This window comes from Hyperolius riggenbachi, chromosome 6 (genome assembly GCF_040937935.1).
Source record: "Hyperolius riggenbachi isolate aHypRig1 chromosome 6, aHypRig1.pri, whole genome shotgun sequence".
NCBI lineage: Eukaryota > Metazoa > Chordata > Amphibia > Anura > Hyperoliidae > Hyperolius > Hyperolius riggenbachi.
Window position 1 is genome coordinate 379,098,988 of NC_090651.1, and position 21,917 is coordinate 379,120,904.

The following is a 21,917-nucleotide window of genomic DNA, read 5'->3' on the forward strand; positions in this document are numbered from 1 at the left end:
GTAGTGCATTTATACATTACCTGTCCGGTGTCGGCCTCCACCCGGTTTCCGTCCATCTCGCCGGGTTCCGCATACACACCGTCGGCGCTGACGTCACGAAGGCACATAGCGGCTGACGTCAGACGCTATGCGCCGCAAGCCTGTATGCGGCTTACCCGGCGAGATGGACCCAGCAAGCTGCTACAGGACAGGTAAAGTATAAATGCACTACACTACATACATTTATACATTGCAGGGGCAGCAGCGGGGCGGACAGTGGCGGCTCAGTCAATTCCGATGATTTCATGCTGAAATCGGAAGGGAATCGGCCTGTAGTGTATGGGCAGATTCGATTAGAAATATTTGTCTCTTGGTGGAATCTGCCCATATTCGTTCTAGTGTATGGGCACCTTAAAGAGACACTGAAGCGAAAAAAAATATATGATATAATGAATTGGTTGTGTACTATGAATAATTACTAGAAGATTAGCAGCAAAGAAAATATTCTCATATTTTTATTTTCAGGTATATAGTGTTTTTTCTAACATTGCATCACTCTATAATATGTGCAGATTACACAACACTCAGCATTCAAAATGAGTTTTTCAGAGCAGTCTGTGAAGTAATAAACTCTCCTCTGCTAGAGGAAAAGTAAACAGTTCAATTACAGTTCAGATAATAAAAGTCAGATAACAGCCCTCTCCAGGACCAAGTTGGTCTGAGAGCTTAATAGCTTTTTTGCATAGAGATAACAACTGGAGTTTCTCAACTCTTCCTGCACTGGAAACAATTAGACTGATGTATCTGATCTTAATGTTTTTTTTCTTAGCTGTACTACACATACAAATCATAATATCATTTTTTTTCGCTTCAGTGTCTCTTTAAGAGGCCTCAAGGAAGTCCCAGTTAAAGGACAACTGTACAGTAGAAAGAGGGCTATGGAGGCTGCCATATGTATTTCATTTTAAGCAATACCAGTTGCCTGGCAGCCCTGCTGATCCTCTGCCTCTAATACTTTTAGCCGTAGCCCCTGAGCAAGCATGCAGCAGATCAGGTGTTTCTGACATAATGGTCAGATCTGACAAGATTACGGTAGCTGCATACTTGTTTCTGGTGAGTCAGACACTACAGCAGACAAATAGATCAGCAGGGCTACCAGGTAACTGGTATTGTTTAAAAGGAAATAAATATGGCATCCTCCATATACCGCTTACTAAAGGTCTCCTTTAACCCAAGTGATTTGTAAGTCGGGGACTGCCTTTACTTTCATTGATCCCAGTAATGTATTCATCTGAATTGATTTTGTCAGTTTACAAACATATAAAGTATCTTGTTGGGTTTACCACTGAGACTGCACCATACAGTCTGTACAGCAGGGGTCTCAAACTCAATTTACCTGGGGGCCGCAGGAGGCAAAGTCAGAATGAGGCTGCGCATAAGGGATTTCACACACAAAAAAAAAAAGGCTTTAGAGTCCTTCCCTCCCTTGTGTCTGTTCTAATTCGAATTGGCTGCCTTAGCAGCTAATTGTGCACACAGAACATCTTCCTATATAACTGTTATGATGGCATGTCATTTCCGCTATCAGCAGCAACCGCCCCCCGTCCCTTGCATTGATTTTTATTTCGATTCAAAATCAAATTTACACTGAAGCGAACAATTTTGCCTATTTTACCTTATAGTTCGCTTCAGTGCTCCCATTACAAGTAATCTGCCATGTCCCCACCGCAAAACGAGGGCTGCAGAGCCCCCAAATCGCCGGGGAGGCAATCCGCCGGCATTTCCTGGAAGGGGCAGAGCTTTCAGCTTCAGCTCTGCCCCTTCTGACGTCGCCACCTCTGCCCGCCCCTCTCACTCTTCCTTCACAGAGGGGCGGGGAGAGGCGGTGATCTGTGCGGCATTTGACATCAGGATGGTCAGAGCTACAGCTGGAAGCTCTGCCCCTCAGCGCAGTATTGGATGTTTGTCCGGGGGATTTGGGGGCTCTGCAGCCCTCGTTTAGCTGCGGGGATGCGGCGGATTACTTGGGATCACTGAAGCGAACTATAAGGTAAAATAGGCAAAAATAGTTCGCTGCCGTGTCTCTTTTGCTTTTGCCGGCGCGGGCCAAAAAACATTGCATCGAGGGCCGCGAGTTTGAGACCCCTGCTGTACAGCAGCATTCATCTAGCTGAAGAGGAACTCCGCACACATACATTCATCTAGCTGAAGGGGAACTCCGCACACATACATTCATCTAGCTGAAGGGGAACTCCGCACACATACATTCATCTAGCTGAAGGGGAACTCCGCACACATACATTCATCTAGCTGAAGGGGAACTCCGCACACATACATTCATCTAGCTGAAGGGGAACTCCGCACACATACATTCATCTAGCTGAAGGGGAACTCCGCACACATACATTCATCTAGCTGAAGGGGAACTCCGCACACATACATTCATCTAGCTGAAGGGGAACTCCGCACACATACATTCATCTAGCTGAAGGGGAACTCCGCACACATACATTCATCTAGCTGAAGGGGAACTCCGCACACATACATTCATCTAGCTGAAGGGGAACTCCGCACACATACATTCATCTAGCTGAAGGGGAACTCCGCACACATACATTCATCTAGCTGAAGGGGAACTCCGCACACATACATTCATCTAGCTGAAGGGGAACTCCGCACACATACATTCATCCAGCTGAAGAGGAACTCCGCACAAGGAGACACAGATTTCCAGCAATGGTTTTCACACGTTTTTATTGACATAGAAATAAAATGTACTAGATGCTCTCCATTGTACAACAGAAGCAAACCGATTCACGTGGACGAAGCCCAGCCGGTGGTCCAGCATGCGGCCAATTCAAGAATACAGGAGTTCAGAGTGGGCCAGCCTGCAGGAAGGAATGCCTCAGATCTTGCATGGGAAGGTGCCGGCTTCCCTCTGCTCATCCCACTTCTCCACCTGCAGCAGATACAAGCATCACTTATACTTACACATTATTCATAAAGCACAAATATATTACGCAGCAGCAGCTAGGGGAGACATTGCAGCACTCAGGGGATGTAACATCCAAAAATAGTGCCCCAAGAATATAGACCCCCTTTTTTCCTCCAATATAGGTCCTCCATTCCGCCCCCCCTCCCCCCCCCCCCCCCCCCCTACCTTTTTACCAGGTCTGGTTGCCTTTGCCTAATAGTAGGAATTGTGCAGTGCCAGAGGGATTGTGGGAAATATTTTTAGCTCATCTCAGGATGCTTTCATTATCAGATAAGATAGAACACTATAGCTACGTACACATCTGACTAACTACCGGTCGTCAGGCCCGCCCACGGGGCGCCCGTTCTGTCGACAGTTTCCCTGTGTGTACAGTCTGTCGGCAGGCTGATAAGGCTGGTTTTGCTCAGCGGATTGCCAACAGACTGTACACACGGGAAACTTGTCAGAACAGCTGCCCCGGGGGCGGGTCTGATGACCAGTAGTTAGTACAAGTCAGACGTGTGTACGTAGCTCTTGGCTAGAGGCCAAAGGTGGCCATACACTTGTAGATTTGCAGCAGATTCGACCATCAGATAGATTTCTGTCAGATGCCTGTCGAGTCGAATCTGACAGGAATCTGATGTGTGCCACACACTAGGGACAGGTTGCCAATAGATTTCAGAATGAAATCATTGGAAATCAATCTAAATGCATTATTGGACCACTAGATCCAATACAACTCTATGGGCCATGGATCTGCAGCCAGCAGCAGATCGACCTAGATTTTCCATCCTGTCATATAAATCAAATCCATCGAAATCGTCCTCAAATCGTAAATTGATCGATTTGATTGAATCGACTGGTTAAATCGACCAGTGTATGGGCCCCTCTCCCTTTCTCTGAAGAGATTACAAAGTGACGTAAGCCTGTGGCCACTAATGGTCCAATTTCTAGCGAAAAATCGTTCGAGCTGTCAGAAATTCTGATTGAATTGATTGTAAATAATCTCAGTTGATGGACACAATCGCCCGATTGGATTTCCGTCGAACCAAAATTTGGATTTTCTTGTTGGTTGTGATAGATAGGAAGCAAAGACTGGTTCGTTGATGGTGTAGTGAACGATTTCATGAATGATTTTTCGCTAGAAATTGGATTGTTAGTGGCCACCTTAAGTGATGTTTGCTGTGGTGGGAGGGAACGGAAACTGTGGCAGAGAGGGAGGTAAAATTAACAGAGTTGGATTGCAAAAAAGAAAAAAAAAAGACAAAAAGGTGGGGCAGAAGTCACTTTCATTGTTACAGAGCGAACAGAATTTATTTCTTCACACTTCTCTTGAATCTGTGTCAATGTTCTGCATATATGGTGAGGAGAGAAAGCAAGGACTGAGTGGCACTCCCTGTGGATGAGCTATCCGTATGTGAAACTTTGAAAGCAAAAAAAACCCTCACCGCATCATCTAGGTTACCTCTTGTCCTGTTGCTTGGACGTGTGCTCTGCGGAAGCAGCAGAAGAGCAAACAACTGTACAGAGATATCACTGGAAGAAGAAAGAGGAAATCCGGGCACCTTCCGTCCAACTGTCATTTATTGCAAGCCAAAACAGACATCCATTAGGTTACCACAACCATAAGTACCTCGTGTAAGTGGTCTTGTGGGGTGATGATCGGTGGAGATGCGGGAGCCAGGGCACTAAGTAGGTCCGGCGACGGCCGTTTCGCGTCTATGCAGACGCTTGGTCACGCCACGTACCACTGTGGTACGTGGCGTGACCAAGCGTCTGCATAGACGCGAAACGGCCGTCGCCGGACCTACTTAGTGCCCTGGCTCCCGCATCTCCACCGATCATCACCCCACAAGACCACTTACACGAGGTACTTATGGTTGTGGTAACCTAATGGATGTCTGTTTTGGCTTGCAATAAATGACAGTTGGACGGAAGGTGCCCGGATTTCCTCTTTCTTCTTCCAGTGATATCAATGTTCTGCATATGCAGAACATTGACACCCCTCGACAGTGCATACACACGCAATATAGTCTGCTGAAAACCCACCCAGCGGGAGGTGCCGACAGACCCGTCGTTGGCTGCTGTGGTGCGTGTGCATGCACCTTTAAAGGGACACTGTGTGGGGGGGGGGGGGGTCAGGGGAAAATGAGTTGAAGTTACCTGGGGCTTCTAATGGTCCCCCGCAGAAGTCCTGTGCCCGTGCAGCCACTCACCAATGCCTCCGGCCCCGCCTCCCGCCTCTGGAATTTCTGACTTTAAAGAGAGTCTGAAGCGAGAATAAATCTAGCTTCAGACCTCATAGTTAGCAGGGGCATGTGTGCCCCTGCTAAACCGCCGCTATCGCGCCTCTAAACGGGGGTCCCTTCACCCCCAAATCCCCTCGGTGCAGCGGGGGGGGGGGGGGGGGAGCGCTTCCTGGTTGGGGCAGGGCTAACCGCCGCAGCCCTGCCCCGCACTCGGCTGTGAGCGCGTATCTCCGCCTCTCCCCCGCCCCTCTCAGTCTTCCTTCACTGAGAGGGGCGGGGGAGAGGCGGCGATGCGCCGCTGATAGACGTGACTGGAGGCAGGGCTGCAGCAGTTAGCCCTGCCTCCAGGAACGACCAAGTCTGCGACCAAGTCTTGCGGGGGTAGGTTTGGGGGTGAAGGGACCCCCGTTTAGTGGCGCAATAGCGGCGGTTTAGCAGGGGCACACATGCCCCTGCTAACTATGAGCTCTGAAGCGAGATTTATTCTCGCTTCAGTTTCTTTAAAGTCTGAAAGTCACTGCGCCTGCGTTGCCGTGTCCTAGCTCCCGCTGATGGCACCAGGAGCGTACTGCGCAGGCCCAGTATGGTCTGTGCCTGTGCAGTGCGCGCCTGGTGATATCCGCGCTAACGAGGACACGGCAACGCAGGCGCGATGGTTTTCAGACTTTAAAGTCTGAAATTCCAGAAGTGAACCGGAGGCGGGGCCGGAGCATTGGGGAGTGGCTGCGCGTGCACAGGGTGTCTGTGGGACACCATTAGAAGCCCCGGGTAACTTCAACTCATTACCCCCACAGTATTCCTTAAAAAAAAAAAAAAAAAAAAAAAAAAAAAAGAGAGAAATTCAGCTTAACATAATACTATTACCTGTTGATATATAGATATAGATATACATATACATACACACACCCACAATTATGTGGTGGCAGAGGGGGCGTAGGTAGCCAGTCTCCATGTACCGAGGTCTGAGCCACCACGCAATTGTCTTATGTTAACGCGGAACATCTCCTTTTAGTTTTGAGGAGATGTAATCTGCCCAGCCCTTGCATAATCTGGTACTGCAAGTATGGGGTCTGCAGGGGGAGATTTGGCCTTCTTCCCTGCGAGCCATTTTAAAGAAAAACTGTAATAAATAAAAAAATAAAATAAAATAAAAAGGAGCAGCTTTAGAGGGGGGTGGGGTACTTACCTTAAGAGGGGGAATCCTCTGGATCCTAATGATGTCCCTCCCCCTCACCCTCCAGCATCCAGCCCCCGAATATACAGCTGTAGCACCGGCAATATTTACGCTCCTGGTTCCAGCGCAGGCACAAGAGCCGCTTTCTGATGGGCTCCGGTGGAAATAGCAGAACCGGCTATACTACGCTGGAGCCAGGAAGGTAAGCATTCACCTTGCCAGGGTTCGGGGGCTGCCAGTGCTGGATACCGGAGGGTGAGGGGGGACGAGGGAAGCCTCATTAGGGACCAGAGGCTTCCCCCTCCTAAGATAAGTACCCCACAGGGGCTGTTTTTGTTTTTACAGGTTCTCTTTAACCTCCTTAGGCCCGGTTCACATTAGCGTTCGCTGTCCGGATTCGCTGGGCCGAATCCGGACCGTATACTGTTTAAACGGAACAGACGTTCGCCATAGCAATGCAAAGTCTATGCGACCGTACACACGCGTCCGTTCCGTACGGACCGGAGCCAGACCGGATCCGGACACTTTTCCAACATGCGCTATTTTTAAGGTCCGGATCATCCGGCCGACGCACCCGGACCGGAGCCTGACTGCACCGTCCGGCAATAGAAACCAATGGGAACCGGAAAGCACAGAACACACTGGCTATAAAAACCGAACGTTCTACCCCACTTCCTATGCGTATTCTAGCGGCCATTTTGGATGGGGACACATGGGCCCAGCATGTCTGGAGTGGAGCAGCAGTGACTTTGTGCTGGAGCTGTTTGGCAGTATGTCAGACGTGGAGGTGAGGTCCTACACAGCGGAGGACCTGATTCTACAAGTGCAGCTTCTGCTGACCGCCCAGACCCCAGGAATTTATATAGTGTGTTATCTCTTTAAAAAAACCGGATCCGAATCGCAGCCGTATTCATACCGGATTGAAAACATATGCTAACGGACCGGATCCGGATAGGAACCGTACAGGTCCGGTACGGTCCGGACATCCGGCCCGTTTTTCCCAAAAACGCAAGTGGGAACGGTAGCGGTAAACCAGAGTCAGGCTCAGGATGGAAATCTGCAGCTCCGAGTGTTAGTCCCGAGCTGGATCCATGGGAGGTGTGTAATGCGCAGGGCTGCCGCAGATCTTTAGTGGTATGATTTTTTTTAAGGTCTAAAAAATTGCACCACTTTCAGACAATAAAATCAAGAAATAACGGCAGGAAGCAAACCTGTAACATAACACTCCCCTCCTGGGGGATACTTACCTTGGGAGAGGGAGGCTTCTGGATCCTAATGAGGCTTCCCCTCCATCCCAGTAATACAGCAATGGAACCCCCCCCCCCCAAAGAACGACAAGGTAAATTTTACCTACCATGATCTAGCCCTACTGCATTGGATCGCGGTGGGTAAATATTGCTGCACCTGCACAGTGCTTGTCAGGGGAAGTTTTGGGTGGAGCCAGAACTGGATTTCCCCCAAGCTACAGAAGACAAAGCAGCCTCATTGAGATCCTGAGGCTTCCCCCTCCCGAGGCAAGTATACCCCAGAGAGGTTTTTTAGATTACAGATTCCCTTTATAAAGTGGTTGCTGTTAGGACATGAGCTCTTAGCACTCAGTTTTTGAAATGCCGGAAGACAATCAACTAACAGGGGAAAAAAAATGCTTTCCAGGTGTTGGTGGCTCTGTGGTGTCACTGGAACACTGTGCTGAAACTGCATGTAGAAGTAGCAGCGTGCTTGGATTTGTAGTTCACTGGCTGAAGAAACAGGTGGGCTAAATCCACTTCAGAGATGGGGATAAATTAGCAATCAGCAGTAAGATGGGGAAGAGCACAGAACTTACCCAGGAATTCGGGCACATGGAACTGAAGACCCGGAAATACCACTGGCAGGGGTGGGGGTCCTGACCCTTCGCAGTCAAAGACTTCTCACACCGATGAAAGTCTACAGAGAATACAACAGGGGAAAAAAAAGAGATCAGCCAGTGCACACCACAAGCATAACACACATTAAAAGACAACTGAAGCTAGAGGGATATGGAGGCTGCCATATTTATTTCCTTTTAAGCAATACCAGTTGCCTGGCTGCTCTGCTGATCCTCTGCCTCTAATACTTTTAGCCACAGCCCCTAAACAAGCATGCAGCAGATCAGGTGTTTGACATTATAGAATCACTTGTGTGCTGAGTTGTATGGCCCTGCAGCGAGCCCTTAAAGCGGCAGTGGCCTATTTTGTAAAAAAAAAAAAAAAAAAAAAAAATGGCCTTGTCACTAGGGGGGTTTAACCACTTTACCACCAAGAGCGTAGAAACACGTACCGCCCTGCCGCTACCCGCGCTCCCGCTTGCTCGTGCGCACAACGCCGCCTGCTCGGAGACCAATGAACGGGAAAAAACGTTCCCGTTCATTGATCTCAGCAATGATCGGCTGCTTCTATGAGAAGCAGCGGGATTATTGTGAAAAAAAAAAAAGTTTCCCAACGTCCTGTAAGCGTACTTCCGACGCTTACAGGTCGCATGAACAAAAAAGTACTGTGGCCATCTTGTGGCCAAATAGTAAAACTACATCCAAAAACATTTTTCATATACAAATACCTAGTTTTACATTATAAATTAACTCATTACCTCCCACACTCCAATTTTTATTTTTTTTGTAATAAAAAGAAAAAAAATTACAATAAAAAACAAAAACCATAAAACAAATAGTTACCTTAGGGACTGAACTCTCCATATCTATGTCAAGGAGGGTATAACACTTATTTTATAAACTATGGGCTTGTAATTAGGGATGGATGCAAGACTGAAAAAAATGCACCTTTATTTCCAAATAAAATATCGGCGCCAAACATTGTGATAGGGACATAATTTAAACGGTGTAATAACCGGGACAAATGGGCAAATACAATACGTAGGTTTTAATTATCCTACTAATATAATAAATGGGAAAATTCGGATGTTTGTTACTCGATCACGCAAAAATGGCTGAACGGATTTGAATGAACTTTGGCACACACATCGTACATTACCTGGAATAAAGTATAGGATACATTTTATTCCCATAACCAAAAGGGGGCGGAGACAAATATAAATTTCACTGGAAAATGTAAACTGCAGCCATTATTACACTGTTAATGGTAGGGTTCTCAAACTTTGCACAGTTGGACGTTGGGTGAATGGGATTAATATTCAGAAAGGTGGGTGGAGTCTATAAAAGCCAATCAAAATTAACCCATTGATTTTCAAGGGGAATATTTACATTGCTGCCATTCTTGCACTGTTAATGGCACAAGCCTCAAACCTGATACAGTTGATCATTGGGTGACTGGGGTTCAATTTCAGAAAGGGGGTGGAGCCACAAACAGCCAATTAGATTTGTTTCATTCCAATGCAAATTATTGATGCCAAACACCGCAAAGCTCACAAACTTGGTATTTGAGTAATTAATTGTGCGTTAGGGTTTGAAAAGTGGGCACAGCCAACACCAGCCAAATACATAAGTGGGCAATGCCGGGTCATAAGTGGGCGGAGACAAATTTTACTGGGAAAATGTAAACAGCAGCCATTCTTACACTGTTAATGGTAGGGTTCTCAAACTGCACAGTTGGTGACTGGGATTAATATTCAGAAAAGTGGGTGGACCCTACAAAAGGCAATCAAAAATTACCTATTGATTTTTCAGGGGAATATTTCATTGCTGCAATTCTTGCACTGTTAATGGCACAAGCCTCAAACCTGGTACAGTTGATCATTGCGTGACTGGGGTTTACATTCATAAAACAGGGTGGAGCCACACACAGCCAATATGATTTGTTTCATTTGAATGCAGGTTATTGATGCCAAAGACCGCAAAGCTCACAAACTTGGTCATTGAGTAATTGATTGTGTGTTAGGGTTAGGAAAAGTGGGCGCAGCCAGCACCTGCAAAATACATAATCCGGTAATGCCGTGTCATCAGTAGGCGGAGACAAATGCAAATTTCACTGAGAAAATGTAAACTTCAGCAATTCTTACACTTTTAATGGTAGGGCTCAAACTGGTCACTGGGTGACTGGGATTAATATTCAGAGAAGTGGGTGGAGCCTACAAAAGCCAATCAAAATTCATCTATTGATTTTCAAGGGGAATATGTAATTGCTACCATTCTTGCACTGTTAATGGCACAAGCCTTAAACCTGCTACAGTTGGTCATTGGGTGACTGGGGTTCAAATTCAGACAAAGGGGTGGAGCCACAAACAGCCATTCAGATTTGTTTAATCTCAATGCAAATTATTGATGCCAAAGACCGCAAAGCTCACAAACTTGGTTATTGAGTAATTGTGTGTTAGGGTAAGAAATAGTAGGCGGAGCCAACACCAGCCAAATACATACCCGAACAATGTCAGGAAATCAGTGGGTGGAGAAAAATACAAATTTCATTGCGCAAATGTAAACTGCAGCCATTCTTACACTGTTAATGGTAGGGTTCTCAAACTTTGCACAGTTGGTCACTGGGTGACTGGGATTAACATTCAGAAAAGTGGGTGGAGCCTATAAAAGCCAATCAAAATCCACCTATTGATTTTTAAGGGGAATATTTAATTGCTGCCATTCTTGCACTGTTAATCACCTGTACCTGGTACAGTTGGCCATTGGGTGATTGGGGTTCAAATTCAGTAAAGGGGTGGAGCCACATCCAATCAGATTAATTTTATTTCATTGCAAATTATTGATGCCAAAGACCGCAAAGCTCACATACTTGGTCATTAAGTAATTGTGTGTTAGGGTTAGGAAAAGTGGGCAGAGCCAACACTAGCCAAATACATACCCGGGCAACGCCGGGCGTCCAGCTAGTGGAGGCATTATTTTAAAACTATAATGAGTGAAAACTGAGAAATAATGAATTTTCTCCTTTTTTCCTTGTTCTTCCTGTTAAAATGCATTTACAGTAAAGTAGCGCTTAGCAAAATGTACCACCCAAAGAAAGCCTAATTGGTGGCAGAAAAAACAAGATATAGTTCATTTCATTGCGATAGGTAATGATAAAGTTATAGACGAATGAATGGAAGGAGCGCTGAAAGGTGAAAATTGCTCTGGTGATCAAGTGGTTAAGACTGTGGCCCTCAAGAGGTTAACACAAAACACCACTGTAAGGCATAGTATAAGTACAGCCGCATCATTCACTTAATAATAATAATGCTAACATTCATTCAGATTGTTATTGGCAAATAAACCCAAACATGGAAATGGTCACTGCACAATGCAGCCACCTGCCACTGGGTACGAGAGAAATCGCCAATGGGAGACTTGGGCACAGGATACAGATGATATACATCTTACCCTGCTCCTGCATAAGTCCTGGCGGCGTTGATCACTATTCCCCCTCTAGGGCCACGTGGATGGTGGGGAATCATGCAATTCTGCTTCTAGCTATTGCTGGAGGCCGAATTACAGGGTTTTAAAAGTAACTTCAGCTCTGTCTTCCGACGGCGCCAAAGTTACTCACTGTGCGTCGCTGTAGGCGTCATTCCCATTACGAACTATGGTGGCGCCGGCTGCGCCCAAATCTTCCTGCACTCTAATCGACGTGCTTGTCTGTCACTTGCCTCAGTCAATGCCAACCACTACTCTTCTCTGACACCAGTCTCTGGACGATGGGCCTTTCTAATTAGCAGATGCGTACATGCTGGTTCATCACCACACAGTAGGGGCCAGCAACGGCGATGGCAGGGAATACAAATGATTAAAAATGGCTGCAGCAGTCAGCAATGAAAGCAGCTTCCTCATGACTATTTTTTTAAATTTTAAAATTTCCTTCATGTTGCCTTTGAAGCAAAGGTGTCTTAAAACATGTGGAGTTCTTCCTTTGCTGTCAACAGAACTTGTTCCTAAAAATGTGCTACCCATGGTAAGTACAGAGAAATGTTAATGCAGAGGTATGTGAATCCAGCGAGATGCCCCCCCCCCCCCAGTCCCCATAATCACTCCTGGAAAAATTTAACTTTGGATAAAACATTTCAGACATGGAGGGCAGGCTTGCTGCAATGTTCTCTACTTTCACCCTCTGATTCCCATTCACTCTCCCTAAAGTGAACTGAACACCAGGCACAACTTTTTATTTTTTGGGAAGGGAGATGGAAGCTGCCATATTAATTTCCTTTTAACCACTTCAGTACCAGCCGTCCACTTAAAGAGACTCCGTAACAAAAATTGCATCCTGTTTTTTATCATCCTACAAGTTCCAAAAGCTATTCTAATGTGTTCTGGCTTACTGCAACACTTTCTGCTATCACAGTCTCTGTAATAAATCAATGTATCTTTCCCCTGTCAGACTTGTCGGCCAGTGTCTGGAAGGCTGCCAAGTTCTTCAGTGTTGTGGTTCTGCTATGAACTCCCCCTTTCAGGCCCCTCTCTGCACACTGCCTGTGTATTATTTAGATTAGTGCAGCTTCTCTCTGCTCTCGTATCTTTTACAAGCTGGATAAATCCTCCTCTGAGCTGGCTGGGCTTGCACATACTGAGGAATTACATACAGGAAGAGCTGTTTGCAGGAAGAAACGAGCAGCCTGAAACTTCAGTGCATGAGAACAGGGGGAAAGAAACACACAAATGATCTCTTGAGATTCAAAAGGAAGGGTGTATACAGCCTGCTTGTGTATGGATGTATTTTCTATGTGTGGACATACTGTACATCAACCTACTTCCTGTTTTGGTGGCCATTTTGTTTGTTTATAAACAAACTTTTTAAAACTGTTTTTAACCACATTTAATGCAGCGAGGAGCGGCGAAATTGTGTCAGAGGGTAATAGGAGATGTCCCCTAACGCACTGGTATGTTTACTTTTGTGTGATTTTAACAATACAGATTCTCTTTAAGGACCAGAGACTGATGGCACAAAAAAAAAAATAAAATAAAAAAAACAGGGTTGCCAACATCATGCCACATGGAATAGCCAATTCCGCCAAGCATCTTTATTTTACCGCTCACCTTGCCAAATGCGGTATGACGGCGGAGCTCTGTAAGCAGGTCAGGAGCAGATTTCATTGCCTCCTCACCCTCTTATCAATGTGAGCCAATGGTGATTGGCTCACAATGATCACGAGATCAGGAGCCAATGAAAGCGGCTCCTGACCGGCTCCCAGAGCTCCGCCGTCATACCGCATTTGGCAAGGTGAGCGGTAAAATAAAGCTGTTCTCTGCATTACCCAGTGCGGTAAGCCTTCATAAAATGAGGCCAAAACTCTTGGAGAAGTTCTCAGTCTGCAGTATAAACCTTGACCTGTTCTATACTTCCTGGAGGTAGTAAAGGTTTACGATTACAGAAATGTGATCGGTCAGGTTTTTCCTTATTTTACTAGATGTCATTCTTTTGACTGCTGGTAAAGTGAAATAGACATAGGAGACAAGGGAACCAACAATCATTCTCCCGTACACTGAGGAAGTTAAATGGAACGGACAGGCTTCCTGCGCTCATGTACACCAAACAGATTTAAAACATGAATTAGAGAACAAGCAGGTTGGTAAAAAGAAAAATACAGGAAAGCAATCACTAATTATTACTTATATTTTATATTAAACCTATTAAAGTGTACCTGAGACGTAAACTACAGCAGCATTCATCCTTACCTGGGGATTCCTCCAGCCCCATGCAGGCAGAGGACTCCCTCACCATCCTCCCCACCAGCTCCTGTAAATTGGCCATTCACGAATGTTCGGTCCAGCCGCGCATGCACCCCTCTCGTGGCCATGGGAGCAAGCGTGCAGCAGAGCATGACTGGCTAAATTGCCAAAGTTGACCACAGCACAGTGAAGCAGCTCAGGGAGGGCGGCAAGGGAGCCCTCAGGCCAGTGTTGCCAACTTATCCCTTTAATTACTGACACATCTAAGTTATACAGGTTCTGGGGCTAATCTGTGCCTTAACTGCATCTACCTAGCCACAAAACCTGTATAATTCATATGTGTCAGTAATTAAAGGGATGAGTTGGCAACACCGCCCTCAGCCTGCATGGGGCTGGGGGAGGCCTCAGCTAAGGATGAATGCTGCTGAAGTTTACTTCACAGGTTTCTTTTAAAGCGGGATTAAGCTCTGCCATAATATTCAGTAAAAAGTGTTTTCCTACTTTATATTACCCATAAAGTTATATTTATTTTTGTGCACAAGTATTACTGTCCACTTACAAATTACAAGTTCCTAAAGTACAGTTTATCTGCTCTGAAAGCTGCCATTGCATATTATAATGTACCTAGTGAGGATTTCTGTGCTGAATTAACCTTCTGCTATCCGTACAAGTTAAAACACTACACTGAATGTTTACTAATACAGTAGAATCCCTTTATAGTAAACTCCAAGGGACCAGGAAAAGTAGTTTACTATATCAGAATTGGTCATACATAGTGTATTTATAGACACATTTACTGAGACCTGAGGAATGAGTTTACTATAACTAGTGGTTTACTATAGGTGCGTACACACATTTAACCTTTTCGAACAACTTGTAATCTGACTTGTTGTTTGAACGACTTGTAGTGCAAACAATTGTTCAGACGTCATGCACACACTGACCAACAAAGCGCTAATATGCCAATTTACATGTCGTTTAAACAACTAGACAATGGACTGGATAGAACAATAAACTAGATTAAATGACTGATCAAACGACTTGTTGTTTGAACATCTATTAGTTGGACAAACAACTCGAAGTCATTTGTACACATGTACGGACCTAATGCTGGGCATAGACTGTACTTTTTTTTTTCTTATCAATCGAGCCGCTGATGGCTCGATTGAGAATTTCCGACATGTCGGATCACCGTGTGGATCAATTCCCGGCTCGATCCCCGCGGGTGGACAATTGGCAAAAACGAAGCGCTGATAAGGAAGTGCCCGCGGGGATGAGCGGGAATCGATCCGCGTGGACGAGTGGTGACGTGCTGGCTCGATTCCAACGCATAAACGTACCGTCTATGCCCAGCATTACAGTCGTTTGAATGACAGTTGGTCCAGCGGATCGGGCAAACCGGCTTTTATCAGTCGTCTTTCAAACAACAAGTTGTTCGAAAAAGTTGGACGTGTGAACGTACCTTTAATCAGAGTTTACCATAACGAGATTCTACTGTAGCGGCTAAACAAACAAGATAATGTTATCACTTCAGTTCAGATATAGCTTCCCACTGAAGTAGAAAGTGCTGTGTTTAACTGTTTCAATGCTGTTTTGCTATCATTTTGTATGGTAGTAGGTTTTATGCCTGGTACACACCATGCAGTTTCATCGTCAGATGAATTGAATAGATCATTCCCAACACGTCAGGTTTGATCTCCAATAGTTTTTCTGATCGATCTGTATAGAAGTGATCGGAAAATCGATCAGAAAAACGATCGGAAATCCGTGGACCTGCTGGAAATTATCTATTCGCCTTATCTTTCTGATGGAAAATTGCATGATGTGTACCGGGAATAAGGCTGTAAGTCTTTCAGAGCAAAGAAGAAATTCTGAGATTCAGACCACGTTCAGGACATTCTTGACGCAGATTTGCTTTGAAGGACATTCAGTATAAAGAAAGCTCTTACCCAGGTAGTTCTGGAAGCAATGTCTGGTCTGGTTCTGGTTGGGGAAACGGGCATCAAAGGGAGCGGTTTTGTAGTTTTCAATCTTGGTACGAATATCCTCTGCCATTTTGATTGCTGAAAGATAAGAGGGGAAAAAAAACAAAAACACCAGCTATGAATCACCATAGTCAAGAACACGGGCGAGTCACAGCACTAGGAATAGACTGATGCTGCAATATTTTTTAATTAAACTTTTGCAGTCTTTGCTAGAGGTGGTTAGGGGAAAAATAAAAAACAGGATTGCGGCAATACTAGAAATGTGCAGCCGCATAACCGTTGCTTTCAATAGGTAGCTGCAGAAAGAGGCTGATTTAGAACTGTTACACTTGCATTGACAAGAGCAACGACAACCCAATGCGCGTGCACGCGGCTGGCAGCACATACAACGTTACATACGAGCCCACATTACCCTACCAAGCCCAGGACCAGCGCCGGACGAGGCAAAGTATACAGCACATTTAACGTTAGGGGGGGGGCAGCGCCAGGGTATTTGTCCCTCGTCACGATATCGCTCACCGTTACCGCCATGCTTTGCCCGAAATTGGTCACATTGTTTATCAGGCATGCACTTGCCAGCACCGATTTTTACCCAGTTCGATAATTGTCGAATTGGATGGTCAATCGGACAAGTCGCTAGATGTATGGGCACCTTAAAGGAGTTGTCATCCATAAAATGCATCCCCGATATACTTACCCGGGGCTTCCTCCAGCCCCTTGCAGCAGACAAGTCCCATGCAGCGTCTCTGCTAGCAGCTGCCGACCCGGGATCCCTGCCGATGCAGAGGGCGACCTCAAGGTCATCTTCTATTGCATCTGCGCAAGCGCCACTGTCAATCAAGCCCACGTTGCCCTGCGCAGGTGCAGAACTACTGTGCCTGCGCAGTACACCGCGGACAGGATTGACAGTGATGCTTGCGCGCTAGAGGTGGTCGGCTTCTGCACCGGCGGGGACCTTGGGCCGACGGCTGCGAGCAGAGACACTGTGTGGGACATGTCAGCTGCAAGGGGCAGGAGGAAGCTCAGGGTAAATATATCAGGGAGCAGCATTTTATGGCTGACAACTCCTTTGGGCCTTGTTCCCATTGTGTTCCGTTCGGGAGGCCGTCCACGGTGGGCGGGTTTTGATGCTTTTTTTCCCCGATTTCTGTGCGTTGGACGCTTTTGCAGAGCGATTGCGGTTTTTCTCTTCCCGATGTTGGTCAGGAAGTGAACTCTTTTTGATCCGGAGCAATTTTGTGAGCGTTTTCCTATACCTTCCATTGAGGCCTGAAAAATGACCCATGCATTGCTTTTCTGAGCGGAAACCGTTTAGATGTGAACTTTCTCATAGAGAATCATTGCACAAGCACTTTCAGGGCGATTTTTTAAAATCGCCAGCACTTAAAAAAAATGTCAAAACACGCCCCTAGTGTGAATGAGCCCTTAAAGCTATGAAGAGACACAAGGTAACGGTCACACAATTGTGTGCTCTCATTTCAGGTCTGCAGACATGCTTATTGTGTTCCATACACAGAGGAGGATCAGCAGAGGTGCCCTCTGATTGGACGGTGGACGGGCACAGGGAAACCTGCATTACAAGATACCAGAACTTGCACTACATTGTCACCCTACAATGGTTTTGAAAGACAATACAATCCAGCATGTGTACCTAGCTTACCTCCCAAACTTCCTAACGAAGCACGGTGTAGAGATGTCGTTTGGCAAAAGAAAGAAAAATTTTTACAGATTCAGCAGAACCCCTTTATAGTAAGCTGTGGGCTTTATTCACCCTTGGGCGCTTTGAGCAGGGCTGTGGAGTCTGTACAAAAACCATCCGACTCCACAGCCCAAGCTTTCAGCCCACGTTTTGCAAACATGCAGCATTTTTGGGTGATTGCGTTGCAATTCTCATTCACTCGAATAAGAATCACAAGACTTAGGCTACTTTCCCACCAAGACGTTGCGTTCTAGGGGACGTTATGGTCGCATAACGTGCCCCTAACGCAGCGCATGGTGGTGTTGAAGTTGGACTTCAGATTGAGCTGCGTCATGCAGCTCTCAAAGCAGCCGCTCCAGGTTAGTTATAGTAAGTCCGGATCTTTTTAAGGATTCGGATCATTGAAAAGATCCGGATCTTTTCAATGAACCGAATCATTTGAATAATTTTACTAGGGAAGCAGACTGGGTGAAATGACTAGCAGGACAGGACTTTCCCTGCACTGTACATTCTGTATGTTCCTGTTTCTTCCAGACAGACATCCACTGTGAACCGAATCATTCATTGTGATGATCCGGATGATTCGACTCACAAAAAAGATCCAGATCAAATGAACGATTCGTTCATGATCCGGACAACACTACAGTCCCACCAGTGCAGTAAATATTAGTCACCACAGTGCAGTGAATATTAATTAGCTATGTGGCTGGCCATGGAGGATAATATTACTGAGCATGTGCAAACAGTCTAACGTGGCTTAGCCCAGTATAACGTACAGCATGCAGCACTTTCCCAGAACATGCAGCGTTACCTTGTAACGCAACTTGGGCACTGTGAACAGCACATTGATTTTACAGTGCTGTGAGTTAGGCTGCGTTACTGGCTGCTGTAACGTGGGACGTTAACGCCCCACTGTGAAACCAGCCTTAATCATGGATAAAATCACCAAACATTTAAAATCAAAATGCCAATCGCTGGGCGATCGATCGCGGTCACATTTTGCAATATCGAGTGTGGACAGACAACCAAACCGAGAAGGATATAGCGGCTGCCATATTGATTTCCTTTTAAGCAATACTAGTCGCCTGGCAGCCCTGCTGACAGAAGGACAAACACAACAAATCTATGCTTTCACATAGACCCATTCACATACAGTGTGCTTCCTGCAAACATGTCCACTGTGCTACAAGGCAGCATTTCACAGTCTTCAGAACAGCGCACACGTTGCCATCTATTTGCTGCATGGCACACGTCCACTCCTGAGAAAACCATCAAACATAGTGGTGGAACATTGTATTGTGAAGGGGACATATGAAGCGTTAAGGGCTCTGTCACACTAGGGGCGTTTTTGGCCTTCTTTCAAGTGCGGGCAATTTTTAAAATGGCCCACAAATCGCTTGTGCAATAAATCTATGAGAAGGTTCATATCAGTACGGTTCGTGCATTGTGCAGTGCCTGTACCATTTTTTGGGGCGTTTTTGCTATAATGGAAGGTACAGGAAGAGCGCTAAAAGGTTTGCGGTATTTCTAGAATACATTGTATTTATTCTTTCCCGGGTCAGAATTACAAAACCGCTTGGAAAAAACGCTTTTACGAGAAAAGCAGCGGAAGTGGAGTGCCGGGAGGTGGTAAAAAAAAAAGCATGCAAAACGCTTGCATTTTCAGTGTGAATGAGGCCTAAAAGGAGACATATGTGGACTGGCCCTCCTCATGGTATTAATGTGCACCAAATGGCTCCAGAAAACTGCAGTGGTGGCTTGCTGCAGCAATACATCAGTAGTAACACAGAGATAGTAATGGTGTTACTGACAGAGGTTTCCTTCAACTGACACAACAGTGGTAATTCTATCCAGAATATCTGATTACACAGGGCACCTTATTACTGGTTTATAAAGATGAAATACCTTCCCATGTCTATTAAAGGACAACTGAAGCAAGAGGGATATAGCGACTGCCATATTTATTTTACTTACTAGCTGGACGCCCGGCGTTGCCCGGATATGTATTTGGCTGGTGTTGGCTCTGCCCACTTTTCCTAACCCTAACACACAATTACTTAACCTCCTTGGCGGTAACCCCGTAGTTCGGGGTAAGCCGCCGGAGGGTGCCGCTCAGGCCCTGCTGGGCCGATTTGTTTAATTTTTTTTTTGCTGGACGCAGCTAGCACTTTGCTAGCTGCGCCAGCACACTGATCACCGCCGCCCCGCGCACGATCGCCGCTATCCGTCGCGCCGCACGCAAAGCGCTGCCTGGCCAATCAGTGCCAGGGAGCACCGAGGGGTGGCCCGGGACTCCCAATGACGTCCCGACGTCAGTGACGTCATCCCGCCCCGTCGCCATGGCGACGGGGGAAGCCCTCCAGGAAATCCCATTCTTTGAACAGGATTTCCTGATCGGAGATCACCGAAGGTGATCGAAGAGGGCTGGGGGGATGCCGATAAGCAGCGGCTATCATGTAGCGAGCCCTGGGCTCGCTACATGATATAGGAAAAAAAAAATAAAAAAAAAACTGCTGCGCTGCCTCCTGGCGGATTTTTTTATACCGCCAGGAGGGTTAATGACCAAGTATGTGAGCTTTGCGGTCTTTGGCATCAATAATTTGCAATGAAATGAAATTAATCTGAATGGATGTGGATATTCCCTGGGGGGGGGGGGGTGTAATTAGTTGTCCATTAGAGGAGGGTTCTGTGTGAGAATAGGGTTAGGTTGAGTTGCATTTTATGATACAAATACAATTGAAAGCAATGGTTAGGTTGCATTTTCTGACAGCTATACGTAGCAAACCGGTTGCAAACATTGTCACCACACCGCAATGGTGCAGCCCATAGAGGCAAGCATCCAGCACAAGGCTGAGGAAACAGCCATAGGGCTGCTGTGTGGCCAGTGGGGGAGGTAGTCAGCCCCCTATAGACCGCAGTGACCCTCCAGTCACCAGGGACGTGTCTCAGGGCGCTGCAGCCCGGGGAGGAGCAGCTGGAGAGGTCAGTGGGGATCCGCAGAGCCTGCATTGCCGTACAGGGTAGCCCTCCCTCTCCCTCAGTCCCCCCGGTCTCTCACCTCCGAGTCACCCGCACACTCCTCTTCAATGTCACTTCTGCCAGAGACCGGAAAAGCTGCAGCGCTCCAACACCGGAAGTGCGTCACACGTACAGCTGAGGGCACGAAGAGAAGGGCACCTCGGGGCTCACAGCGCGTTACGTTTTGACGTCACGACGCAGGGGCGGTGCCAACTCCTAACGTCTTCATAAACTTTTTTTTTTTTTTTCCCTGTTCTCTGCGCGCGCCGGGGAGAACGCTGATTGGCTGGGCGCCTCTGCGCGCTCTCGCCGGAGGGAGGAGACGGGCGGACGCCGCGCTCTGATTGGCTGCGGCGCTGCGAGTTGCTAGGGCAAAGTGGACGGGCGCCATTTTGTGCGTGTGGAAAGTCACATCTGTGTGAGGCGGGGGGAGGGGCTGGCGGGTGTATCTGCAGCATAGGAAGGAAATGGCTCAGAGCCCTGCTGGTGACCTCATAAATCCTCTGCCTGACTTCTGAGGGGTGTGACCAGCAGTGAGCTGCAGCCTTACATGGGGGATCCACTGATAGAGGGGCTCCAGTCATAGAGGGGCTTCTGTCATAGAAAAAGCTACACTGATAGGGAGGGGTCCTGCATAGAAAAGGCTCCAGTCATAGAGGAAGCTACACTGATAGGGAGGGATCCTACATAGAAAAGGCTCCAGTCATAGAGGGGCTTCTGTCATAGAGGAAGCTACACTGATAGGGAGGGATCCTGCATAGAAAAGGCTCCAGTCAGAGGGGCTTCTGTCATAGAGGAAGCTACACTGATAGGGATGGATCCTGCATAGAAAAGGCTCCAGTCATGGAGGGGGTGTCTGTCATAGAGGGAGCTTCTTAGGGCCTGACAGGATCTATTTATGCCTGGATCGATCTCTGTAAAGAAATTGCATTCTCGGTAATGCTGGGCATACACGGTAAGTTTGTTCCTTATCAATCGAGCCGCTGATGGCTCAATTGATAATTTCCGACAGGTCCGATGACCCGCCGGATCGACTCCCCCGCTCGATCCCCGCGGGCGGACAATAGCGGGGAATCGAGCGGAAGATAAGGAGCCCCCGCTGGGATCGATCCAGACGCTAGCGGGGATGTGCCGGGATCGTGCCGGTGCATAAAACTTACCGTGTATTCCCAGCATAAAGCATACATGGCAAACTCTGGTCCTCAGGCTGCACGCCCTACACGATTGGTGGAGGCACTTCCTGTTCTGCCGCACTAAAACTGA

At 46.9% G+C, this 21,917-nt stretch overlaps 1 protein-coding gene across 1 annotated transcript; it reads right to left on the reverse strand.

Moving 5' to 3' along the window:
- Window positions 1-2,716: 2,716 nt before the first annotated feature.
- Window positions 2,717-20,802, reverse strand: COX6B1 (cytochrome c oxidase subunit 6B1). The gene is made up of 4 exons (XM_068243286.1): window positions 20,695-20,802; window positions 15,902-16,015; window positions 8,202-8,302; window positions 2,717-2,938 (listed from the first exon to the last, which is right to left on the reverse strand). Exons 2-4 carry the CDS (start codon window positions 16,005-16,007, stop codon window positions 2,885-2,887), a joined length of 261 nt encoding a protein of 86 aa, XP_068099387.1. The 5' UTR covers window positions 16,008-16,015; window positions 20,695-20,802; the 3' UTR covers window positions 2,717-2,884.
- Window positions 20,803-21,917: the final 1,115 nt, after the last annotated feature.